Source organism: Danio rerio, chromosome 23, assembly GCF_049306965.1.
Source record: "Danio rerio strain Tuebingen ecotype United States chromosome 23, GRCz12tu, whole genome shotgun sequence".
Classification (NCBI taxonomy): Eukaryota; Metazoa; Chordata; class Actinopteri; order Cypriniformes; family Danionidae; genus Danio; species Danio rerio.
In genome coordinates, this window is record NC_133198.1 from 43,910,527 (window position 1) to 43,926,983 (window position 16,457).

The 16,457-nt window shown below is 37.6% G+C and overlaps 1 protein-coding gene across 5 annotated transcripts in view; it reads left to right on the top strand.

The window, feature by feature from the left end:
• The window catches only part of cdh24a (cadherin 24, type 2a), a 210,625-nt gene that overhangs the window by 53,408 nt on the left and 140,760 nt on the right, over positions 1-16,457 (top strand). For all 5 annotated transcript variants that reach the window (XR_012398708.1, XM_021470042.3, XM_073939333.1 and 2 more), the window contains one exon: positions 13,511-16,149. Coding sequence is in view for 4 of the 5 variants with exons in the window: in XM_021470042.3 (XP_021325717.1) it covers positions 13,759-16,149 (2,391 nt within the window). In the remaining variant the exon portion in view is untranslated. The remainder of the gene's footprint in view (positions 1-13,510; positions 16,150-16,457) is intronic.

Below are 16,457 nucleotides of genomic sequence, written 5' to 3' on the forward strand. Positions count from 1 at the left end.
TACTTAGAAAAAGTCTTGTCACTTAATAGAAATAATGTCCAGTATAGATTATAAAGTCCTGCTGCAGTGGAAACAGAATAAATATTGTGTCTGACTCCATAATGAGCTTGGAGGACTGCATCCATACATCTCTGCAATGACTCAAATCACTGATTAATAAAGTCATCTGGAATGGGAAAGAAAGCGTTCTTTCAGGACTCCTAGAGTTCATCAAGACTCTTTGGGTTCACCTTCAATGCCTCCTGCGTCATCTTACCCCAGACATGGAGACTGGGCTGGCCAATCCTGGAGCAGCTTGACCTTCTTTGCTTTCAGGAACTTTAATGTGGAGGCTGAAGTATAAGGAGCGCTATCCTGCTTATTAATTTGCCCTCTCCTGTGGTTTGTAATGTAATGGGCAGCACAGATGTCTTGATCCCTCAGGCTGTTGATGTTGCCATCCACTCTGCAGATCTCTCGCACGCCCCCATACTGAATGTAACCCCAAACCATGATTTTTCCTTCACCAAACTTGACTGATTTGTATGAGAATCTTGGGTCCATGAGGGTTCCAATAGGTCTTCTGCAGTATTTGTGACGATTGGATTCAACAGATAATTCATCAAAAAAATCGAGCTTCTGCCTCTTTTCCAAATGATCAACTAGAAATGAAGTTATTATTTGTTGCTCTTACAACTGGGATCTATGACAAGACTTTTTGTCAGGCAGTGTACTGCATTGGTTTAATAAGTTAAATTGCTCTCTGACGTCTACATAGTAGGTTTATGGCTTTGGTAAGTTCAAAAAATCTCCAGAAATGGTTTTATAAGCTCATTTATTACTCCATAAAATACCCTTTGAATCAGAATATCCATGAGTGACCAAAGATGGATTGTGTCATGAATATTAATAAGCTCCACTCTGACGTGCAGCTCTCACGCACACAGTTGCCAACTTTTTAGCTATATTTAATGACTTTTCAGACCCCCTTAACGTCAAATTTTCAAAAAAGCGATTAGCGACAAATATAGCGACTTTTTTTTGGTGTTACTAGAGATTTTTGGTGTTACAGATTTCTTTAGACTCTAATGTGTACGTACTGTACTGTTCCTAATCTTCCCAATGAGCTGCGGGTACTGTTCTCTTATTATTCTACTATGCCATGGTATAACCAGATTTTAATTACAGGGCACTTTTAAGGTCAATATTATATTATATTTGCCCTGTTAAGCGATTATATATATTCAACAACTGTTTTATATGTGAATATATTTCAGTAAAAATAATGCTAGAACTGTATGAGCACCGGCAAGAGCTTTCTTTTGGGCTATAACTTGTACAAGTGCCATATGAAAAATATATAAATAAACCAATGTAAAATTCCCAGCTCGGGTATGCAAAATACTGTGTTTTTAAGTGTAAATAGCTTTTGTACTGTAGAATAAAAACCAAAGTGATGCATATGTGCATAAAATGTAGATTCTACACTTTCAAACAAAACCACTTACGGGGGTCTGGGGCAATAATAACCCTTTAAATCTTAAAGCGAAATTCGATGACGTCATAGACGCGGTACCGGGTCCGCAGAGTTTAACTGGTTAGTAGACACTAAACACCACTGAAATGGATGTAATTTTACACATACAGCTAAAGTCAAAATTATTCGCCCTCCTGTGAGTTCTTTCCTGAATGTTTAACAAAGCAATACATTTTTCAAAGTATTACATATAATATTTTTCTTCTGAAGAAAGTCTTATTTGTTTTATTTTGGCTAGAATAAAAGCTGCTTTTAATTTTATTTAAGCCTTTTTAAGGTCAATATTACTAGACCCCTAAAGGCTTGTACACACCGGGATTATTTTCGTTCATGTTTATCGTCAGCGTTTTCCCAAACGTTTTTCTGATTGTTTACAGAACAAACTATCATTATACAATGATTCGCCTAGTTACCCTAACATGCCTTTTAACCTAATTCACCTAGTTAAGCTAATAAATATCACGTTAAGCTGAGTACTAGTACCTTGAAAAATATCTAGTAAAATATTATGTACTGTCATCATGGCAAAGATATTAGTTATTAAATAATAGAAATGTGTTGAATCTTCTTTCTTTTAAACAAATTAGCGGCAAAAAATATATGGGGTGGGGGGGGGGGGGGGTAATTCAGCAGGGCTAATAATCTTCAACTGTACATACACATATTTTATACATATATCCAATTTTCTATATGCATTTTTACCACATTCCAGCTTTACATTTTCCTATACTGCGCTATATCTACAGTGTTATTTTTCTTTACAAGGTTATACTTGCGTAACAGAGAGGAATTAATCAACAGCCTCTGACAGAAGTGACAGAACAAATGAATAAAGCTTGTGACAAACTACGTTTTTCCTTGTCAGTGTGTTTCCAGTTAATGCTTCCTGAGCAACAGGGAGTTGTGTCAGTCCCTCTGAGCTGATAATATTGTTTCTGACTGTCAGAGGTTGCTTTGCATTCATGCGCGCCGCACCAGTTATAAGGCCTTTTTACGTGCCAGCAGATTTGTTATATGAGGTATAGCATTTTATAATGAACATGAGACCTGATTTGGAATTGAATTTACCCTGGTTGACTTTAAGAGACTCTAAACACCACTGAAATGGATGTAACTTTACACATACAGCTAAAGTCAAAATTATTCGCCCTCCTGTAAATTCTTTCCTGAATGTTTTAACAAAGCAATACATTTTTTAAAGTATTACCTATAATATTTTTTTCATTCTGAAGAAAGTCTTATTTGTTTTATTTTGGCTAGAATAAACGCAGATTTTAATTTTATTAAAGCCATTTTGATAATAATAATTAAGTAATAATTCCTTACATTTATATAGCGCTTTTCTGGGCCCTCAAAGCGCTTTACACAATGGGGGGATCTCCTCAACCAACACCAGTGTGCCGCATCCACCTGGATGACGCGACGGCAGCCATTTTGCGCCAGACCGCACACTACACACCAGCTGATTGGTGGAGAGGAGACAGTGATGAAACCAATTGAATATGGGGATGGTTAGGAGGCCATGATGGACAGAGGCCAGTGGGCAGATTTGGCCAGGATGCCGGGGTTAAACCCCTTCTCTTTTCGAAGGACATCCTTGGATTTTTAACGACCACATAGAGTCGGTACCTCGGTTTAACGTCTCATCCGAAAGACGGCGCTCACTGAGCAGTATAGCATCCCCGTCACTATACCGGGGCATTAGGACCCACACAGACCGCAGGTTGGGCGCCCCCTGCTGGGTACCACCACTTCCGGCAGCAACCTAGCTTTCCCATGTGGTCTCCCATCCTGGTACTGACCGGGCGCAGCCCTGCTTAGCTTCAGTGGGTGACCTTGGTGATCGATTTTGAGGTCAATATTACTAGCCCCCTTAAGGCTCGTACACACCGGGATGCTTTTCTTTCATGTTTATCGTCAGCGTTTTCCAAAATGTTTTTCCTCCTGCACATAGTTATGGTTGCTAAGCCACGATTGGTGTTTGGCGGTTTTCGGGTGTAGCTTAGTGAAGGGTCAATTGTAGGTTTCTCATATGCCAAACAAACCGTGCTAACTAGGCAAATGAGATTCTGAAACAAATGTCTAGGTGTGAAAGCACCCTTAAAGAGCGAGTTGGATTGTAGCTAGACAGAAGGTTGGATAGATAAACAGGAGCAAGATTATTCTAATTCTAATATTAGATACATATTCTGAAAAACAATAGTGTTTTCTGACCTCAGATGAGTTTAATTCTGCTGCAGGGGATTTCAGCTCAATATTATATAATATAGGACACTTTAGAATACCATTTGAGCTGCTCTTTAAGAATTTTTATCATATTTCAGCTTAACTGATTATAGGACGCAGTAATTGTATGTGTATGTGTATTTTTTTTGTTATTATTATTATTTTTTTACACCAAACTGAGCAACATATTTTTGCTCAGGCGACCACTGTGCACTTTCCTTAGTAAATGTTAAAGTCTAGTTTTTCAAAGTAAGTTTCCCGTCTTGACTTTTCGACGGGTAGCTCCCAGACGTAAAGAAATACAATTATCAAATGCCACTTCTGTGCAAACATCGAAGTTCAAGAGTCACACAACTCTGATAATTGAAAGTTTGAATGTAGCCTCAGTCTCATCTCTCAAAAGTAGCCGGAGCTCCGAGTCGGTCAGGATTGTGAAAGCTGACATTTGAAGGTTTCCGTCTGAATCACTGATCAGAGATTACTTACAGCGCCGTGGTCCCTCATGAGAGATGCACCCAGTTCAACATGACCGTATTGTTTCTTTCTTCATTTTTTTTTTTTTTTTGAAAAACAGCAAGTACTTTCAGCAAGACATTTGAAGATGCAAAGTCTTTGTCTTGTAATAAGAAAAGAAAAATGCAGAATAGGGGTTCTCAAAAGGATAGTTCACCCAAAAATGAGTATTTACTAACTATTTACCCACCCTCAAGTGCTTTCAAGCATTTACGAGCTTCTTACCTCCGTTAAACACAAAAGAAGATGTTTTGAAGAATGCTGAAAAACGGTAACCATTGCAACCAATACGAATACTATGGAAGCCAATTGTTACAGGTTTCCAATTTTATTATTTTTTTAAATATCTTATTTTGAGGTATTGAAGGAAAAAATGTTAATAAAGCCTTGAAACAAGGGTGAGTAAATGATGACAGAATTTTCAGTTTTGGGTGAACTGTCACTTTAATTTTAGCTACTGTGCTTTGACTGTTAGATTACATGTGCTGGAACTAGGGCTGCAAAACATACCATTACATATATCGCAAAGTCAAAGGCCTCTGTTTTAAACATCTAAGCACAAAGTCTAAAGCGCAGGGCACAAAAGCATTAAGGACGCATCCACTTTAACTATTTTAAGGATGGAAAAATACGTACTGTGCCCCAGCGCATGGTCTAACAGTTATGGGTGTGTTTTGAGCATTACGTGCATTAAACCAATCAGAGTCTCATCTCCCATTCCCTTTAATAGTCAGTTCCGTCATGCCATGGAGCATTTGCTATGTACATGGCAGACTTAGTACGTGGAAAAACTGAACGCTTCACTAGCGAGAAAAAAGTTAAACAGAGCATCTGCAGCGCAAGGATAAAGAATGAGCCTCCTCCATTCGGCCTCTTTTTTTCTGTGTGATTTTTAATGTCTGTTATTTTTTTAAAAATGCTTTGGAAAATATACATTGATGGCTAAAAGTACAAAGAAGTTGTATTTTTTGTTTTCTTAAAGGTGTTGCAAGAAACGGATCTACAGTTGAAGTCAGAATTATTGCCCCCCCTTTAAATTTTTTTCCCTTTTTTAAATATTTCCCAAATGTTGTTTAACAGAGCAAGGAAATTTTCACAGTATGTTTGATAATATTTTTTCTTCTGGAGAAAGTCTTATTTGTCTTATTTTGACTAGAATAAAAGCATTTTTAAATTTTTTATTAACCATTTTAAGGTCAAAATTATTAGCCCCTTTAGGCTATTTTTTTTTTTTTTTGCTGAAAAAATCTTCTCTCCATTTAAACAGAAATTGGGCAAAAAATAAACCGGGGAGGGGGATAATTCCGACTTCAACTGTATATACAGTGTATATAACGAATGTGGTATATATTGTAAGAAAAAAAAAAGAGTTGTTTCACGTTGTTTATTTTGTGGTGTCACAAAATACATTATTTACTGTATTTTTGCAGATGTGCTCCCATACAAATTTATCCCCATTAATTTAAACGTCTTTCCAAATATAGCTATTCATTTCATCTGGTGAAATTATACTCAGTATCGCAATATGTATCGCAGAAAAATAAAATATTGCATTTTTCAGTGCTGTTATCTTATGCTTCTCAGGGAAGAGAGTTGGCTGTCTGAATGTGTAAGCGGGGCTAGGGTTGGCTGGTTCAGGACATGACCATTTCTCTCTCCTGCTCTTAATCTGTTTAGGGAAAACCGTCTCGCTGTTTAGACAGCAACAAGATTTTGGGGAAGGAAAGAAATTACTGTTTTACCAGCACAGGTCAGAGGCTTAAGATGCAGTAAAATATTGAACATGAAACAGTTCAGATGCAATAAAGCTACTAATTGCATTTGTTATATCCTTCATATTCCATCTTTTTTTTTTCTTGGCAAACTTAGATAAGCGTTTAGTTTATTACATTTATTGATTTTATTGGTTACACTTTACAATTAAGTTTAATTAGTGTTAGATATTTGTGCATTTACATAAACTTGGAATGAATGTTCATGTTTTAAATGCTCAAAATTGTATGTGTATTTTATGCAAATGTCTATTGATACATGCATATCTATGTATTAGATACATACATATGTCTATTAACACTTTTAAATATGTACACTTAACGGCCACTTTATTAGGTACACCTTACCAGTACCAGGTTGGACCCCATTTTGCCTTAATCCTTCGTGGCATAAATTCAACAAGGTACTGAAAATATTCCTTAGAGATTTTGATCAATATTGACATGATAACATCACGCAGTTGCTGCAGATTTGTTGGCTGCACATCCATGATGCGAATTTCCCGTTCCACCACATCCCAATGGTGCTCTATTGGATTGAGATCTGGTGACTGTTGAGGCCATTTGAGTACAGTGAACTGAAATGTTTTAAAAAGTTTACTTTTCTTAGCTGGCAGGAGTGGCACCCGGTGTGGTCTTCTGCTGCTGTAGCCCATCCGCCTCAAGGTTGGACGTGTTGTGCGTTCAGAGCTGCGCTTCTGCATACCTCAGTTGTATCGAGTGGTTATTTAAGTTACAATCAGCTCGAACCAGTCTGGCCATTCTCCTCTGACCTCTGGCATCAACAAGGCATTTGTGCCCACAGAACTGCCACTCACCGGATATTTTCTCTTTTAGACTATTCTCTGTAAACCCTAGTGATAGTTGTGCGTGAAAATGCCAGCATCCCAGTATTTCTGAAAAACTCAGACCAGCCTGTCTGGCACCAACAACCATACAACGCTCAAAGTCACTTAAAATCACCATTCTTCCCCATTCTGATGCTTGATGCAAACTGCAGCAGATCGTCTTGACCATGTCTACATACCTAAATGCATTGAGTTGTGATTAGCTGATTAGAAATCTGCGTTAACTAGCCAGGGTTCAACGCTAAGGATTTTTTCTACTGGGCCGATTGGGCCAGTAGTTGAGGTTTTTACTTGCCCTGGCAAAATTTTCATTTGCCCCACCAAAAAAAAAAAAAAGTTAATAGCTATTTTTTAGCCACATATGTTAAATAATGTGGCAAAATAATGTCTATGAATGTCTATGATATCTAGAATTTAAACATTTAAAAAATGTTAATAAATGTATACTGAGCAAAATTAGTTTGATTTTATGCAAACGAAAGAGCAGTATGAAAAATGTGCTGGTATTTTATTGCAATTCTAAATAATTTTTATAAAAATGGCTTGCCAAACTGACAACTTTTTTTTTTTTTTTTTCAGTTTCTTATTTTTGTACCCATGTAATTGTCTGCTTCCAAGACTTTAGAAACTGAAGTTTTCTTTTAGCTTCATAGTTGCCATCTTTTCGCTGTACTTATTGTTATCATGTTATGAAAAAAATAGCATGCTCACCGTTACTGGCCGAAAGGGGCCAGTAACAATCCTGTCTACTGTCCCGAGCGTCTTTCACGCTGGCCCCGGGCCACCGGGCAGTCCTTATTGTTGAGCCCTGCTAGCAGTTAGACAGATGTACCTAATAAAGTGGCCAGTTAGTGTAACTTAAAAGTGTAAGTTTTTATTCAATGTGTGGCTTCCACAAGGGTAAAAAAGGAAATAATATTGTACACTACTTTATTTGTTCTAAAAGACATCTGGGTTATTATAAAATAATTCAGCAGTTTTACTCTTTGCCCTTTTAAAAGGACAGTTGCTGACAGAGTCACGTTTAAAGTCTGAACTGCTTGTTGAAATGGTCGAGCGGTGGCACACTTTAGAACCGCTGCGTGCCCCTAAAAGTGCGCCGCATTAAAAGTGAATGAGGATATGGTTTGATGGCAGTATTTGAAATGCTTGAACTGTAGCCTGTTAATATGGACGGCAATAACCTCATCCGTACAGTTGGAAACAGCCCTGTAAAATGCTCAATCACGCAAATCAACACGTTTTCAAGACCCAAGTGATTGACTGCTCCAGAGTGCTTAGCCATCTAAAATGCAAGCCAGTAATTACATTTCACGAGCGTAAAGTTTGCGAGATAGCCAAGAGCAGTTTAAGGAATTTTGCAATATTGTTTTTTTTTTGCTTCTGAAGCTATTAAAGGATGCTGCGGGAAAGGGTGAATGATTATAATTTGTTTTGAACATGTTTAGACTAGGGAAGCTGCCTGCTTTCGCACGCTTTCTTTTTAACATCATCAGGGAGATCCTTACTGAGTATCGGGATATCACAAAAAAAGTGTTAAAAAAATAAAAAAAATAAAAAAAAATTTATTTTACAGTGTCCTTGTGTCCAGTGGTGGAAAGAGTACTGAGAAATCATACTCAAGTACCATTACTTGCCTAAAAATGTAGTGCAAGTACAGTAAAAGTATCTGTTGTAAATATAACTCAAAGTACGAGTAAACAGTAGCCCTTTCGGAAGTACTCAAGAGTAGTGAGTATTACACTTTTAAAAGCTGATACATTTACATGTAATTTGTGCATGTGTGTGTAAACGTAACATTCTGTAGTGCATTAAGTCATTGCCCAGCAGGCACACAACATCATAAGACATTAACATTAGGTTAGATTTAGGTTGTGATGTCAGGTGACCAAAAATCAATGTCTAGTCGGCGTCTAAGGACAACGTTATTTGTTCAATAACAACATCAAATGATGTGGATATTTGGTTGACTTTATGTTGTGTTGGAAAGTGACCAAAACCCAATGTCGAGCCAACATCTTAAACCAACTTAATTTTGGCATCAAATCTGACACTTCCATGATTTTCATGGAAAAACTAAATGAAACATCCCCATCACACTGGGGTACAACTTCATTCTGACGTCATGTTGACATCTTGTGCCTGCTGGGGGTTTGAGGCCATTTCCATCATCATGCAGTAAACATCCGTCATCTTCTTATCAGTGACATGGGTCACACTTTATTATAAGATTCATTAGTTAATGTTAATTAATGCAGTTACTAAGATGAACAAACAATGAACAATACATTTACTACTGTATTTGTTCATGTTAGTTAACGTTAGTTAATGAAAATACAGTAGTTCATTGTTAAGTCATGTTAACTCACGGTGCATTAACTAATGTTAACAAGCATGGACTTGGATGTTAATCATGCATTAGTAAATGTTCAACTATGATTAATAAATGCTGTACATGTGTTGTTCATGATTAGTTCATGTTAGTAAATGCATTAACTAATGAATGCATTATTCATTAGTTAATGTAAAGTGTTACCGTATTGTAAAGTGTTACCGTGACATGCATCTTACCAATCTCTGGGTCAATGCATGTAAAGAGTTTGGACATCTTGTAGACTTTTAATGCTTCCAAACTGTTTGCTGCAATTAAAAAACACACATGTTTTAAGGTAGGATTGTGTGTCGTTTAAGGGTTATTTTAATACCCGTGCTAAATCGATACTTTTAAAACAGTACTGGTGCCAAAACGGTGCCTGAACCGATACTTTTTAGCCACAAAATTATGACAAAAAAATATTTTAATCATTATAATTGAACAATATAAATAGATATTTATAATAAGTTTAAAGTAAACATCAGTTCATAAATTATATATTTGAATTGCATTCAGTGGCGAGGCAGTGGCGCAGTAGGTGGTGCTGTCGCCTCACAGCAAGAAGGTTGCTGGGTCGCTGATTCGAACCTCGGCTCAGTTAGCGTTTCTGTGTGGAGTTTGCATGTTCTCCCTGCCTTCGCGTGGGTTTCCTCCAGGTGCTCCGGTTTCCCCCACAGTCCAAAGACATGCGGTACAAGAGAATTGGGTTGGCTAAATTGTCTGTAGTGTATGAGTGTGTGTGTGAATGTGTGTGTGGATGTTTCCCAGAGATGGGTTGCGGCTGGAAGGGCATCTGCTGCATAAAAACTTGCTGGATAAGTTGGCAGTTCATTCTGCTGTGGCGACCCCAGATTAATAAAGGGACTAAGCCGACAAGAAAATGAATGAATGAATGAATTGCATTCATATATTTCTTTTGATCAACCCTAATTTGAGGAAGTTCATTATGATGCGATTTACCTTCTATGTGAGATTTGATTGGACAGGAATCACAGGACTGATTTTTTTAAATCCCCATAGACAAGAGAAAATAATGTAGGGACTGCAGATTGAAGGAAAGTAGTGGAGTAAAAGTACTGATTACTGCACTAAAAATGTACTCAAGGGAAAGTAAAGTACACATTTTTGAAACTACTTAGTAAATTACAATTCCGGAGAAAAACTACTCAGTTACAGTAATTTGAGTATTTTTAGTTATTTGCTTTACACCACTGAAAGTATCTAATTACAAATACTCAAATTACTGTAATTGAGTATTTTTACTCCTAATGGAGTAAATGTACTTTTACTCCTACTTTTCATCACTACTTTATTTTTTTTCTCGTCTATGAGGATTAGATCTTGTGATTCCTGTCCAATCAAATCTCACATAGTAGGTAAATTTTGATTAGTCACAATTGTAATTAGAGATATCTCCAAATGAATTTTGACTAGTAACAATTGTAATTAGAGATATCTCTAACTGAGTTTTTACTAGTCATAATACATTTGGAGATATCTTTAATTTGACATATTTAGAGATATTTACAAATATATTTGAAGATATCTCTAATTAATTTACTAATAGTCGAATTACAGTTGTAGATATCTTGAATTGGATTTTTGACTAGTCAAAATTCATTTGGTGATATCTCTAATTGCAATTGTGACTAATCAAAACTTATTTAGAGATATCTGCAAATATTTTTCAATGGAAGTTAATGGAGGAATATGACTAGTCAGTCATAATATATTTGCAGATATCTCCAATCTGACTAGTCGAATTATAATTATGACTCGTCAAAATATAATTAGAGATATCTCTAAATATATTTATGGATAGTCAGAACAAGGTTTAAATGCTAAAACGGCTTGCCATACACTCTCACCCAGTAGCACAGTGGAGATTTCTCTAGTTATCCTTTGCTTTCAGTCGTTTGTTATGCAGTGACATGCAGTCAAATATTTCACCAAACAGTCCTTAGGGATGCAGGGACACGCAGTCAGATATTTCACCGGACAGATCCGCCACTTTTGGTGCTCATAAACAATCAAAAAGCTCTCGTGCTGCAGGAATGAGGAGGTCTGCTGAAGGCGCGCAGCTGAGGTGCAGTGAGGAGTTTGCGTCTTTAATAAACTACGGCAGTTTGCGTTCACTGAACAGTAAGAATGATTAATAAATCCATATGAAACAGCCCCTTAAAAGTCACGTCTCGCTTTCAGTTTCGGGCTTTGGCGCGTTTTGCACTCACACGCAAGCATACCGCGCCAAAGCCCAAGTGATCCGCGCTCAGGCACACCTCTTCCAACCGGGCCAGGGCCGGCCAAGTGAACAGTGCTTGAGCCCGATTCAGTGCACTCACACTTCTCACACGATCCGGGAAACGGGCCTGGGCACGGTACGGATGGCATAGTGTGAGTAGGCCCTAAGAGTCTCTTTAACCCTTATGTTTTTTTTATTATTATAACCGTACGTTCACACCGAAAGCGGCGAGAGCGTCAAAGTAGCCGGAAATCATTCATTTTCAATGAGAGCCGGCGGCGATAAGCGGCGAGGAGCAGCGCGGCGCGTCTTTGCCGGCGTGAGTGTCGAGGAAAGTTGAAATGAAGTCAGCTTTATGGTATGAGCTATGACGCGTTTCGGCGGCAAGCAATCAGAATGAAGACGTCCATCGCTTGATAGCAGTTCAGAGAACACAGACCTGTGAACTTTGGTTTCGACCACAGTTGTTCCCAAGGGTTTGATTATTGCGGTCGCCGGATTTCCAATTATTTACAATTTTTTCCTACAGGAACATACATTAAATAAGTTGCTGGCGAGTTACTGATGTTCATTAATGTTATATAAATTTATCTTAAAAAAGCGGGAATCTCACGCGATGTGACAGTACAAAACAGTATTGCTGCTTCAGGATATGTCAGACATATGGACACATATTGGATAAATAGTGCAAAGCCGCACCACACGCAACTTGATCTTCCATTGTTGTATGAATTTGATAAGAAGTGCGCAACATTTTCACGCTAGAAACATGTTTTATGCAGGAATGTAACTGATATGCTGCAACGGCTCCTTTAAATATGAGATCCAAGTAGCGAGTTTTGACGCTCTTGCCGCAGGAGCTGAAGGCAGAGAGCGTTGTCGCCAAGGCGGCCAGAGCGACCTTGGACGCTCTCGCCTCTTTCGGTGTGAACGTACGGTAAGACATACGAGACAATATATTTTTGTTTATTTATTTTTTTTGATTATTAAAACTATTTGCTTTAGCAATGTTGTTAAATTAAAATAAAGTGCTTAAATAGATTTAAAAAATCCTAATATTTCTAAATGGATTGTGAAAAAATATTCAAGAACTATCGATACCGAATGATATGAAACATGATATTGTGAATGCCCAGCCTTACATTATTCTGAATACTAGTATCTTGAAAAATATATTGTAAAATATCATGTAATGTGTATTTATATAGCGCATTTATGTGTATGGCAAGACACCCAAAGAGCTTTACGATCATGAGGGGGGGTCTCTTCACACCACCACCAGTGTGCAGCATCCACTTGGATGATGTGACGGCAGCCACAGGACAACAGCACCAGTGCGCTCACCACACACCAGCTATTGGAGGAGTGGAGAGGCAGTGATAGAGCCAATTCAGCGGATGGGGATACCTTTTTGATATTATGTACTGTCATCAGTCATCATGGCAATGATTAAAAAAAAAATAGTTATTAGAAATTTTTTAGAAATAGTTATTAAAACTATCTTGTTTAGAACTGTGTTGAAAGAAAAATCTCTTTTTAAAAAAAAAGAAATTGGGGGAAAAATTGGTATATACAGGGGGGGGGGGGGGCGGCTAATAATTCTGACTTCAACTGTCCTTCTTAAATGGCTATGGATTGAACATGGGTTAGGTTGTATACATGTAATTGTATGTAATTTATTGTTATTATTATAGTAAGTACACGGAACATGCAAACAAACCCATGAATCATTTTGAACGCTCCTAAATATTTCAAAATCCTCATTTTGGAGAAGTAATGGAACATAACGGCTCAGGTCTTTATTTATGGCGTGCTTGTGCAAAGGCTTCTTTGGAGCAGTCCCAGATTTTAAGTGATTGAAAGTTTTATGAACCCTGGCTAGACAAGTACCCATGATTCTCTGCGCAGAACCCAAACTGTTACCTAATTGAAACCGTGCTAGTTTTTCAGTAATCCCAACAGCAAATTACACTTGCTCATGATCAGCACTGATTCTCATCCCCTTATCTCTTTGAACAGGTTTGTCCGATCAAACCCAAACCATGGGAATCACCTTCTGTGTTTAAACCGGACGCAAAGAGAGAAGTATAATCCACAAAAGCGGATAAGATGCTAAATGACCACCGAGCTTTGTGAAGAACAAGGAATTAAAAAGAGGAGATGAATGGAGCCGTCGCCCACACAGAGAGACAGAGTGTGAGTGAAGGTCGGTCTTATTGTTTTTCCCCTCGTGGCAAACATTGTGACTAATAAAGACGCAAGGCACTATGAGTGGCCGTATCTGGGCAGCGTTGCTCTTTCTGTGCATCTGCTTTGAGCTTGGGGGAAGTAGTACTCATTTGAGAAGATGGAAGAGAGAGGAGCGTTTGCCAACTGCAAGGAAAGACAGTCAGGAAGAAGGTCTAGAACAAAGCGAGATGACATTTGCCAACAAAGCAGGAACACCACATTTGCGATTAGCATGGAAAAATAAGGATAATGTGAGGATCTTACAAAGCAACAAAGATGCTATGGAGTCTGTATCAGGACTGCGTCATGCACAGATTAAAGAAATTGCAAAGAGTGGAGCTGAAATCTCAGTGACTCCTGTTTCTGACACAAGTGTGAACGCAGATTCTACTTCACTTTTTATGCATAGTTATCAACCTAAATCTAAAGATGTCACAGAAAACACCAAGACACAAACAGTATCATATAATAGCCAGGACTTCAGAATATCTGTAGTTGAAATTGGAGTGACTCCGGTTTCGTTGTCTGAAACAAGTGTGAACACAGATTCTAATCCAGATATTAAATATAACCATTATCTCAAATCCAAACTTATTCCAGAAATCAGAAAGACAACTGTATCATATAATAACCAGGACTTCAGAATATCTAGAATATCTGAAGTTGAAACTGAAGTGACTCCGGTTTCCTTGTCTAAAACAAGTGTGAACACAGATTCTAATCTAGATGTTTTAAGTAATTATGATGCCAAATCCAAAGATATCCCTGAAATTACCAAGACAACTGTAGCATATAATAGCCAACACTCCAAACTATCTGAAATATCTCAAGATCAATTTGTTCCCCCTAAATTTACTCCATCAGGACAGAAAATGGTATTTTCTGGTGCAAGTGTGAACACAGATTCTGCTCCACATTTTATTCATAATTATAATTCCAAATTCAAAGATGTACCAGAAATCCCAAAGACAACAGTATCATATAATAGCCAGAATTTTAGATATTCTAGATATTCTGAAGTTGAAATTGGAGTGACTCCAGTTTCCTTGTCTAAAACAAGTGTGGACACAGATATTGTAAGTAATCATGATCCCAAATCCAAAGATATTCCAGAAATTAGCAAGATAACTGTTGCAAATAATAGCCAGGATTCCAAACTATCTAAAATATATCAAGGTCATTTTGTTTTATCTGAGTTATCTCCTGCACTACGGGAAATTGTATCAAAACCGAAAAAAACCCAGGTTGAAGAAATTGAAAGACGTGGAGCTGAAATTGCAGTGACTCCGGTTTCTGATGCAAGTGTGAATGCAGAATCTGCTCCAGATTTTATGCCCAATTATAATCCCAAATTCAAAGATGTACCAGAAATCACAAAGCCACCAGTATCATATAATAGCCAGGACTTCAGAATATCTAGAATATCTGAAGTTGAAATTGGAGTGACTCCAGTTTCCTTGTCTGAAACAAGTGTGAACACATATTTTAATCCAGATGTTATAAATAATCATAATTCCAAATCCAAAAATATTTTAGAAATCCTAAAGAAAACATTACAATATCATAGCCAGGACTTCAGAATGTCTGCAATATCTCAGGTCAAAATGGGAGCGACTCCAAGTCCCAGTGTGAATACACATTCTAATACAGATATTTTTAGTAATTATGATCCCAAATCTAAAATGATCCCAGCAATCACAAAGACAACAGTACCATATCATAGCCAGGGCTTCAGAATATCTAGAAAATCTCAAGTTGAAATTGAAGCCACTCCAGATTCGTTGTCTGACACAAGTGTGAAAACAGATTCTAATCCAGATTTGATAAGTAATCATTATCCCAAATCCACAAATATCCCAGAAATCACAAAGACAACTGTATCAACTTTTAGTCTGAACTCCAAAATATCTCAAGATCGTTTTGTACCTTCTGAATTAACTCCTGCAGTACAGGATATCAAGTCAGAAAAAACTGCAGTTAAAATCAAAGTGACTCCAGTTTCATGGTTTAACCCAAGTGTGAACACAGATTCTACTCCACATTTCACAATTAATTATCCCAAATCCAAAGATATCCCAAAAATCACTCCAATCAACTCCAAAATATCACAATATAGTCCTTTAGTTGAAGAAACTGAATCTAACCAAGATGAAAAACGACTACCACTTGCCAGTGCACTGGATGGGCCATCAGATGCCAGTGGGATCCCGCTGAAACCTCCATCTGGGTTAAATAACAATGGACAGCAAGTGCAAACTATAATGATGGGCAGCCAAGATGCAGACAGCAGTGGGGATTTCCACAGCACTCTTACTGGACCAAATCTGGATGAGATGCCCTCACAATCCCGTAGCCGAAGAAGCTGGATATGGAACCAGTTTTTTGTGATTGAGGAATATAGTGGACCAGAACCGGTGCTAATTGGACGGGTAAGGTGAACATTTATGCTTGCATGCTGATTTAATTTAGTTTTTATATGATGAAATTGTGTGTTTGCAATTCATTTAAACTAGCGTAATTTGAGATATAAAGGAGACATGGTTTCCACTCTTTCATGAACAGCAGATTCAAGGACTTTTTAAAGCACAATTAATTTCAAGTCAAACAACTTTACTGTACTTAAAGGTGCTGTGTGTAAGTTTTTGACTCTTCTAAAGCATAAAAATACTATAATATGTTTGCAGATTTTTAAGAAACATGCTAAGTGAACACTCTTGTTTATCTGAAAAACAATGCT